Source organism: Verticillium dahliae, genomic scaffold, assembly GCF_000150675.1.
Source record: "Verticillium dahliae VdLs.17 supercont1.1 genomic scaffold, whole genome shotgun sequence".
Lineage (NCBI taxonomy): Eukaryota > Fungi > Ascomycota > Sordariomycetes > Glomerellales > Plectosphaerellaceae > Verticillium > Verticillium dahliae.
Genome location: NW_009276921.1, coordinates 1,547,166 through 1,557,219, shown reverse-complemented (window position 1 = coordinate 1,557,219; position 10,054 = coordinate 1,547,166). Strand labels below are relative to the sequence as shown.

The 10,054-nt window shown below is 57.8% G+C and overlaps 3 protein-coding genes across 3 annotated transcripts; 1 reads left to right on the top strand and 2 right to left on the bottom strand.

Annotated features, from left to right (window-relative positions):
- Positions 1-370: 370 nt before the first annotated feature.
- On the top strand, positions 371-2,678 carry VDAG_00463 (methylenetetrahydrofolate reductase; the record flags this gene model as incomplete). Its single annotated transcript, XM_009651840.1, has 3 exons — positions 371-444; positions 664-2,423; positions 2,515-2,678. Exons 2-3 carry the CDS (start codon positions 758-760, stop codon positions 2,676-2,678), a joined length of 1,830 nt encoding a protein of 609 aa, XP_009650135.1. The 5' UTR covers positions 371-444; positions 664-757.
- A 1,047-nt stretch (positions 2,679-3,725) lies between these two features.
- On the bottom strand, positions 3,726-6,166 carry VDAG_00462 (CCCH zinc finger and RRM domain-containing protein; the record flags this gene model as incomplete). The annotated part of the gene is made up of 5 exons (XM_009651839.1): positions 3,726-4,079; positions 4,139-5,139; positions 5,357-5,806; positions 5,864-5,988; positions 6,102-6,166. The coding sequence occupies 5 exons, from the start codon at positions 6,164-6,166 to the stop codon at positions 3,726-3,728; spliced, it is 1,995 nt and encodes a 664-aa protein (XP_009650134.1).
- Positions 6,167-6,604: 438 nt separating this feature from the next.
- VDAG_00461 (elongation factor 2) lies at positions 6,605-10,039 on the bottom strand. Its single transcript, XM_009651838.1, has 3 exons — positions 9,807-10,039; positions 6,937-9,445; positions 6,605-6,874 (listed from the first exon to the last, which is right to left on the bottom strand). Exons 1-3 carry the CDS (start codon positions 9,812-9,814, stop codon positions 6,857-6,859), a joined length of 2,535 nt encoding a protein of 844 aa, XP_009650133.1. The 5' UTR covers positions 9,815-10,039; the 3' UTR covers positions 6,605-6,856.
- Between the last annotated feature and the right edge of the window lie 15 nt (positions 10,040-10,054).

Sequence of the window (10,054 nt, the reverse complement as noted above, 5' to 3'; positions counted from 1 at the left end):
CCGGGGAACAGGGGGAAAAAAAGAAGTACGGACATACAAATGACAATTCCTCGGGCAGGCTCCAGACGTGCATCACAGGAAGGAGAAACTCGCGGGGCAAAGAAGGGACACAGGCGGGCCAGCGGGGCAGACGTGGCTGCACGTTCAACCAATGGTCACGACGCCATATTCGGAGGCGTGGGTGGGCCGGTGTGGGCAGGCACGACCGATGTGGTATTGGCAGCATCCACATCGGCGCCGATACGCCTCTCCACCCCTACGCCTCCCCAGTAGCTGCCTCAAATTCTTACCTCACGTCGACTTGCTTGAGCCTGTGCGTCCTTCTGTCTTGTCTCCCCCTTTGACACCATTCTGTTTGTTCGAGAGCATCGCGAGAAAGTACATCGCCGGTGCTTCAACGTCTGTCTCGAGCACCATTGGCACTTTCGTCTTGTAGATTGCCAAGTGAGTCACCACCACCGCTACCGTTGCCCGCTGCCCGCTGCTCGCTGCCCGCTCTATGATGCCCTCTCACACCCCTCCTTCACCTTTGGCGCCTGTTTTTCGGGCTGCTTCACCACTCCTCCCCCCCCGAAATACCAATCGCCTCCTAAACCCAACTGTTGCTCTTTTCACAGTCGTGGCATTCTTTTGCAAAACCACATTGCTAACTCTCCCCGACAGCCTTTTGGAACGGCCTTTTGCCGTTTCCACCCCTCCTCTACCTTGTTCCCGATAATACCTCTTCCTACGAGTACCACCCAACCCCACCGCCACTATGCACATCAAGGAGATGCTCGCCGACGCCGAGCGCGACGGCCAGCCCTCCTTCTCTTTCGAGTACTTCCCTCCCAAGACAGCCCAGGGTGTCCAGAACCTCTACGACCGCATGGACCGCATGTACAACTTTGGCCCCAAGTTCATCGACATCACCTGGGGTGCCGGCGGTAGGATCGCCGAGCTCACTTGCGAGATGGTCACGCAGGCTCAGAGTGTCTACGGTCTCGAGACCTGCATGCACCTGACCTGCACCGACATGGGCCTCGACAAGGTCAACGACGCTCTGCGCAAGGCTTACAAGGCCGGCTGCACAAACATCCTCGCCCTCCGCGGCGACCCCCCCCGTGAAAAGGAGAAGTGGGTCGCCGCCGACGGCGGCTTCGAATATGCTCGTGACCTCGTCAAGCACATTCGTGCCACATACCACGATCACTTTGACATTGGTGTTGCTGGCTACCCCGAGGGCTGCGATGACAATAAGGACGAAGAGTCCCTGCTCGACCACCTCAAGGAGAAGGTTGACATGGGTGCCACCTTTATTGTGACCCAGATGTTCTACGACGCCGACAACTTTGTCCGCTGGGTCGGCAAGGTCCGCGAGCGTGGCATTACCATCCCCATTGTCCCCGGCATCATGCCCATTGCCACCTACGCCAGTTTCATGCGCCGTGCCAAGCACATGAACTGCAGCGTCCCCCAGGAATTCATGGACGCCCTCGAGCCTGTTAAGAACGACGACAACGCTGTTCGTGAGGTCGGCAAGGTCCTCGTCGCCGGCATGTGCCGCAAGATTCTCGCTGCCGGTATTCACCATCTGCACTTTTACACCATGAACCTCGCCCAGGCCACCCGCATGGTCCTCGAGGAGCTCAACTGGATGCCCACTTCGGAGCGCCCCCTCAAGCAAGCCCTGCCCTGGAAGCAATCTCTCGGTCTCGGCAGGCGAGAGGAGGACGTGCGTCCCATCTTCTGGAAGGGACGCAACAAGTCGTACATTCTCCGCACGCAGGACTGGGACGAGTTCCCCAACGGTCGATGGGGTGACTCGCGCTCACCCGCTTTTGGTGAGCTGGACGCCTACGGTATCGGTCTGACCGGCACGAACGAGCAGAACATCAAGAAGTGGGGAGAGCCACAGACCGTTCAGGACATTGCGACCCTGTTTGTTCGCTACCTCCGAAACGAGATTGACTGTCTCCCCTGGAGCGAGTCGCCTCTGACAAACGAGGCAGACCCCATTCGCGAGGATCTCATTGCACTCAACAAGAGGGGTATCATCACCATCAACTCTCAGCCTGCTGTGAACGGCGTCAAGTCTTCCCACGCCGTGCACGGCTGGGGTCCCAAGAACGGTTATGTCTACCAAAAGTCATACCTCGAGATGCTGGTTCATCCCGACCTCTACCCTGAGATCATTTCTCGCATTGAAAAACACCCTGACATGACCTATTACGCCGTCACCAAGAGCGGAAACCTCAAGTACAACGCGCCCTCGGACGGGCCTAATGCCGTGACCTGGGGTGTCTTCCCCGGAAAGGAGATTGTGCAGCCGACCATCGTCGAGGGCATCAGTTTCGTGGCTTGGAAGGACGAGGCCTTCCGCCTCGGTCTCGACTGGGCGCATTGCTTTGAACAGTCGTCCCCCAGCCGTGTGCTTGTCGAGCGTATCATGAATGAGTGGTACCTCGTAAACGTCGGCAAGTGCAGCCCTATCGTGCCATTTGAAGCGTGCAATGTTTCGCTAACAAGTCACAGTGAACAACGATTTCCACCAGCAGCGCGAGATTTTCGATCTCTTCGAGGGTCTCTCCGTCAAGGAGTACGACGACATCAAGCCGGTGGCCAAGGACGTCGCTCCCGACGCCGTTTCGGCCCCCACCAACGGCACTACCAACGGCATCGCAGTTCCTGCGGCCTAATTTATTTGACACTCACGATTTGACCCTTTTATGATGCATCTTACGAGGCGTTTTAAACCCAGGATAGGGAAACACGACAAGAGGTGCCAGCATGCTTTTTTCAACAAAAAAGGAGGAGACAGCCAAGGCTGTATTCGAGTCACGCCAAATTGGGACTCGCAAGGTACAGCCAGGAGGTCCTGGCAGGAAACAAAACCGAGGGAGATTGACGGAATCTCTCTTTTATGACGGGCGGAAGGGCGGAAGCATGCATATCATATCTCAACGATACCCCCAAGAACCAATTCGAGTTCAACCTTAAAACTGAAGGCCGCAGGATAGCGGCTTGGAGCATGGAGTTCTTTTCAACATGGGGGCATTTTTCTTCTGGTTTCCTGGTGGATGGCGGGCGGGGGATGGAGCAGCGGCGGAGACGCTGTTGGATAGTCTCTAGTGGGCGGGAAATACTACTCTTGACTACCAATAACTTTGTTCATGACAAGTGACAGATTGTCTGCTCAACCACACTGGTAGATGTCTAGGCAAAGGAGTCGGCCCCCTCGCCCCGGACAACACTTCAAGTGTTGTCCACGTCAGTCGGCTATTTCAAGTGCGGAGAAGAGGCGATGGGAGACTCCCACAGCCACTTTATCAAACACAATGGTCTCGCCTTCAAAGTCATGTTGGGTCCAGCGCATCATGCACTTTGATGAGCCAAACCAGTCACGTTCAATCGTCGTGCAACGTCAGTCATGAAAAGGTGTCAATACAAGTCTATCATGCTGGTTCCAGCCGAGACCTAGGCCGCGGGGCCACTGATAGCCAACCGCAGTCTGTCCGCCTCTCCATTCCGCCCACCAAACACAGCGTTCCAGCTGTGCGAATCCGTGCCCTTCCCGTCCGAGGTTCGACGGACGTCTCGCGTCCGGGGTATAGTGAACCCAATGCTAGTAGTACAAAACGAGGCCGCTCGTTGCCTCGTGCAAATGTTTTTTGGTGGTCGTCATGCGAGGAAAAAAAAAAAGAAGAAAACTCCCCACTCTCTACCGGCGAAAGCATGTTACAAGCTCAATCCACCCACTCGCCGTCTTCGTATAGCTCGTAATCCATGTCCACTTCCGTCTTGGGCTCGCGCTTCACGTCCGGCTGCGGCTCGGCCGACGCGCGTCTCTCGACGGCAACGTCGGGCTCGTTCTTCCCGACCGGGTCTCGAGCCGGGGCAGGTGGAGCGGTAGAAACGACGGCCGCAGCGGGACCGACCGCGGCCGGCCCGTTCTCGACCCAGGCAACCTCGACGGAGCCCACGTTGGGAATGGGAGCCAGTTTAGCGGCATGCAGGAACCGCTCGGCCGTCTTGCGCGACTTGAATGTGATTTGCGCCGTCATGGGCGTGATCTGAATATCATTAAATTCACCGATCCCCTAGAACCATGTTAGTGTTGGGCACGCAACCAAAAGAAACGTGAGAGGGGCAAACGTACGAAAAGGTGCTGTCGTAGCGCCTCGTCCTTTTCGGAATCCGAAAAATCAACACCCGAGACCTCAATCACACGGGTGCGGTTGTCGAGTGTGTACTGCTCGAATGCCGCATACACGGCAGCCCTGTCGACGACGTGGCCGCCACGACCGCGATGGGCACCACGGCCACGGCCACGGCCGCGGCCGCGACCGCGGTACCCACCGCGGAATCCGCCATAGGTGCTGACGTCGTCCGCGTTCGGGTCGAGACCAAGGTACTTGGCCTCCTCTTCGAGAGCGGCGAGCTGGGCCCTGAGCACCTCGTTATTACTGGAGCCGTCAGTGCCGTCCTCGCCGCCAGACGCCTGACCGAGCTTCTCCAGCAGTTTCAGGCGAATCTCGCGCTGGCGCTCAAAGAGGTCCCTCTGCCGTTCTGTCAGGTCCTGACGCTGCTTCTCCAGCTCCTGTTGGCGCTGGCGCTTCTCCTCGTACGCTTTCTGGGCCTCGTCCTGCTTCTTGATGAAGGCGTCGAGGTCGAATTCCGGCTCCTCGGGAGTGTTGTCGATGCCAGAAGCCTTCGAGGCGCCGTTGCCCTGCTCGGCCGCATCCTCATCGTACCAGAAGACCTTGACAAAGCGATTGTCGAAGAAAGCCTTGGTCGATCGGTAGGCAGCGTTCGCCGCGTGCCAAGCGTCATACTTGACAATGGCGAGCCGATGGTAGAGCTGTATTGTGACGTCGACGATGGTGCCAAACTCGGAGAAAGCATCCCGCACAGCATCCTCCTTGAGGTGCTGGTCGGGAATGCTCTCCACGACAATGGTGCTCTTCGTCCTGTCAGTCACGTTTCCTCCGACGGAGAAGGGTGCCCGGTCGGAGGCCTTGCGGCCGCCGCCGCGCTTTGCGGCGCGACCTCTTCCGTGGCTGCTTTTGTCCTTGTTTGCCGTCACCATTTCCCACAGTTGCTGCATTTGCTGCATGTTCTGGGCGAGCATGGCGGCGGCGAGATCGTTCGGTGAAGGTTCTGTGAAGACTTTTAGCATCTGATGTGATGGAAAGAGTGCAGTGCAATGTGTGGATTCAAGAGACGCAAATTCAGAAGTCAACCTTATAATAATGGGGGTTTTCATCGCACGAATGCTCCCGCATTGAAAAAATGGGTGTCATCAGGTTACGGAGAGAGAGAGAGAGAGAGAGAGAGAGAGAGGAAGAAGAAAAATCAGGGTCCGAGAACAACGTACCATAGTGGCCTAGAGGATAGCTTATCGGTCCAGAAGGGATGTAGCCAGACCTGACAGGCTGCGGGAACTGCGCAGGCATCTGAGGAGCAGTACCGTACGCCGGCGCCGCGCCGTTCTGATCGGGGTAAACGATAGGGAGAGGCCACGACGGCCTGGGCGGCAGACCTCCGCTCCGTCGAGGCTGCTTGATATGTCGCCCATTACTGGGACCGCGAGGTGGCGCGACCGGGAAGTCGGGTTCTTCAACATCGTTGAAGGAACGTTTCCTGTTTGTCTGTCGGCCGTTCGCATGGGCGTGTGACCCATTCTGGGGGAGGCTGGGGCCAGTCGGGGGCTGAAAGCTAGTCGGCAACGCGGAATGGGCTGGTCCTTTGGGAGCAGGACGTGAGCCCGTCCAGTCCTTCGTCTCAATCACCCGGAAGAGGTCGTTGATGAAGCGAGGTGTGGCGCCTAAGCAACGCAAGTCAGCTGTCGGTCAGAGAGCCAAGCCAGCAGAGTGCATCGTACCATCGTTGAGGAATTGGGGGAGCTCCTGCTCACACAATGTTCGAAGCTCTTCTTCGTCGTCTTCGTAGCCGGATGCAAGCAGCGCAAGAAGATAATCGGCAAAGATTTCCGTCTCAGAGTCGGACCTGTAAGGAAATGGCGATTGCATTAGCAAACGCACCACAAGTGGAGCGGGACAAGCCAGGGCCCGAAGGGCTAGGGCAAAATGTGGCTAAAGGAGAAGGGGAAGAAAACATACACCTCAGGCAGCTTCTTCATAATCCATGCCCGCAGGCCGACCTTGTCGTCGGCAGAGAGAAGCATGTTTGTCGAGGCTCGGCGGCGCGGTCACGCGTAGTGACTGGGAAGCACGAGGTCGAGGGGCTATAACGCCATGCGCAAAACTATATATGCAATTGATGTGGACGAAAAGAGTAAGGTCATGCCGCAATGGTGGTCAAAAGTACTATTCGTCAGCGCAGGGCATGTCGAGAGTGGAAGTGGAGGTGGAAGACGAAATTTTAGGTACATGGTTCGGGATCAGGAGCTCGCGAGCAAGGGCAGGTCGAGCACAGACCACGTACCAACCTCAACCCACCTTGGTTGGTCTTCGGCAGCCACCACCCTCGCTGACTCTGAACGACGCGGCCAGGTTGGGAAGGAATTAACAAAGCCTCAGCCAGAGCCAGGCCAACGTGGAGGGCAGGGCATGACACGGTGCACAGTGCACAGTGCACATTTCACCTGAACGGCATCAAGTATGTCATTTAGAACAGTCATCAATTCCTAGCAAAAAACTACTAGCCGTGTCATGGCAATCAAACGCATGAGATGGGCTTCATGGCTGACTGCCTCAGCAAAGCCTCCCCATTTTGATAGCTCCTTCGCCATTCCCGCACAATCGGCTTCTCTTTCGTGGCCGGTGGGACGGGATGGCCCACGAAGTCGTGACGACGACTGGACGTCACGAGGGACGTGTCGGCGCCAGGCTTCGATAGCCCTTGAATGAGGCGTTTACAACTTGTCGTAGTACTGTCACGGCATGTCAGCAGCTGTTTCACACGAGAATCGGGATCGAGCAGAAAATAACTTACGTTCTCAACGCCGGGCACCTCAACCTTGATACCCTTGCGCTTACGCATCGTCTGGACGATGCCACCGGTCTTGGAGGTGGGGTCAAGGGGAGAGCCACCGGGCAGGATCTGCCAGTGGTCGAAGACCATCTGGGGGAAGGCCTGGCCGGAGGTGGCCTGGCGCAGATCGGCGTTGAAGCCGAAGGACTCCATGACGGGCAGGTAGGCCTTGATGGTGAAGAGGGGAGTGCCGGGGCGCTGCTCCTCGCCGAAGACGTGGCCACGACGACGGGTAAGGACACCGTAGACACCACCCATGGCCTGCTCGGGAACCTGGATCTCGACGAGGAAGACGGGCTCGAGGAGACCGGGCTCGGCGAGAAGCGAGGCGGCGTACAGGACACGACGGGTGGTGGGCATGATCTGACCGGTACCACGGTGAATGGAATCGGCGTGGAGGGTGACGTCCATGATGTTGAAGCGGATGGCGCGCATGGGCTCCTCGGCAACGGGACCCTCGCGGGTGGCCCACTGGAAACCAGAGACCATGGAGTCCTTGATTTCGTTGAGGTACTGGACGGCCTTGGTCTGGTCAACCAGCAGGTTGGCGCCGACCGTGTCGGGACCGAAGGTCCAGATCTTACGGGCGTCGGTGACGTCCCAGCCGAAGTCGTCGGCGAGGATACGAGCGCGGACCTTGAAATCGTCACGGGGGCTGACCTTGCCACCCTCGATCTCCTTGCAGAGCTCCTCGTCAATGGGCTCAGCCTCCATGTAGATACGGTTGTGCTTGTTGGGGGACTTGGACAGGGCGGTCATGGAAGACTTGGCGCCGACGGTCTCACGGAAAGCGACGACGGGGTCGGAGATGATGAGAGGAACACCGGCGTGGTCGTTCTCGAGATCGTTCAGGCAAATCTCGAGGTGGAGCTCACCGGCACCGGCAACGACGTGCTCACCGGACTCGGAGGTCGAGGTCAGGACGCAAGGGTCAGACTTGGACAGACGCTTGAGACCCTCGACGAGCTTGGGGAGATCCTGGGCGTTCTTGCACTGGACGGAGCGCTGGACGACGGGGGAGACGGAGAACTTCATGACCTTGAGGTTGTGGGCAGTGTCCAGGGTGGTAAGGGTACCAGACTTGAGGAGGAACTGGTCAATACCGACGAGACCGACAATGTTGCCGGCGGGCATGTCGTCGATGGGCTCGACCTTGCCGCCCATCATGAGGACGGTACGCTGGATGGCCTTGATGAAGAGGTCCTCCTTGCGGCCGGGGACGTAGTTGGGGCCCTGGATGCGGACCTTGATGCCGGACTTGACGGTACCGGAGAAGACACGACCGAAGGCGTAGAAACGACCCTTGTCGGAGGTGGGCACCATCTTGGAGACGTACAGCATGAGGGGACCCTTGGGGTCACAGTCACGGATACCGATGGCGGCGGCATCGTCGACGGGACCCTCGTACAGGGTCTCGGCACGGTACTTCTGGGCCGTGACGGGCGAGGGGAGGTGGAGAATCATCATCTCGAGAAGGGCGTCGGCGGCGGGGAGGAAGGTGCGCATGACGGCCTTGAGGAGCTGCTTGCCCTCCTTCTCGCGGTCATCAGCGGAGAGCTTGAGGTTAAGCTTCTCGAGGAGGGTGGTGGTCTCCTCCTTCTTGAAGTTCATGACGGCAGCGAAGATCTTGAAGATGGGGTCGAGGATGAACTGGTTGAAGGCACGCTCGAGCTGCTTGCCCTCGTAGGTGCCGTTCTTGGTCCACTTCTTGGTGGCGGGGTTGAAGTAGTTGTCGCCCCAGAGACGCTCCATCATCTTGTTGCGGTCGACACCGAACTTCTTGGCGTAGCGAGACGCGAACTGGCGGATGGTGAAGGCCCAGCCGTGGAGACCGGAGCCGAAGGCGACGGTACCGCGGTCGGGGTAGACCTGGACGTCACCGAGAGACTTGTCAAAGTAGGTGGAGATGATGACGTTGACGGACTCGATGGTACGGGAGAAGGACTGGTACAGATCCTCCTTGGAGACCTGAAGCTCGAGAAGAGCACGGTCGACCTTGTTGATGATGACAACAGGCTTGATGCGCTCACCGAGAGCCTGACGCAGGACAGTCTCGGTCTGGACGCAGACACCCTCGACGGTGTCGACGACGACGAGAGCACCGTCGGTGACACGGAGAGCGGCGGTGACCTCGGAGGAGAAATCAACGTGGCCTGGCGAGTCGATCAGGTTGATCAGGAAGTCGGTGCCGTCGGTCTTCTGGCCAACGATATCCTTGATGTCCTCGGGGTCGGGGAGCTGACCGAACAGGGAGATGGCGGTAGACTTGATGGTGATACCACGCTCCTGCTCGTCGGCTCTCGTGTCCGTCGCTCGCTGGTCACCAGCCTTGGCGGTGGAAATGATACCGGCCTTGGACAGAAGGGAGTCGGTGAGGGTCGACTTGCCGTGGTCGACGTGGGCAATGACGGACATGTTACGGACATTGCAAGGCTTGTCCATAAGCTGCCGGATCTCCTCAGTGGTGAAGCTATAGGAACGGTGGTGGTCAGCATACTGAAACTTTTGTGACAGATATATGACAGCGGCAAGCTCGCGGAGAACGGGCCGGCAGGGATAATAGCAAACAAGGGCAAGAAGAACGAGGAGAAGGTGAAGATCATGATAGCCAAGGCGCAACACGAGTCGATAGGAGGCGGGGTGGTCGAACTTGAGGAGCTTGCGGCCAGCGACATGATCTACATCGTCCAGGTGACCTCGACGACCAAGAGGATGAGACAGAGGGTCGGATAGCCATGTTGTCGATGGGCAACAAGATTCGAAACTCGATGTTCTCCGTCTCCGACAAAGACGACGACGAGAAGACAGCAATGATGGGGAAAGATGCTTACTTGACCATCTTGACGGTAGTTCTGGGGGTGAACTTCCTGGTTGGAAAATTTGTCGATGTGTTGTTGTTGGAAGCGGGGTCAAGAGACTCTGCCCCGCGCGCGGAAGATGCTTAGATGCGCTTTCAAGCGAAAGGGCAATCTAAAGCTGTAGATAGTCGGGGGTTGCAACAAGCCAAAAAATGACAATGGAGATGTTCCACCGTCACTCTTTTATCGTTGCTTTGGGGAGGTTTGATCGGAGGCCCAGG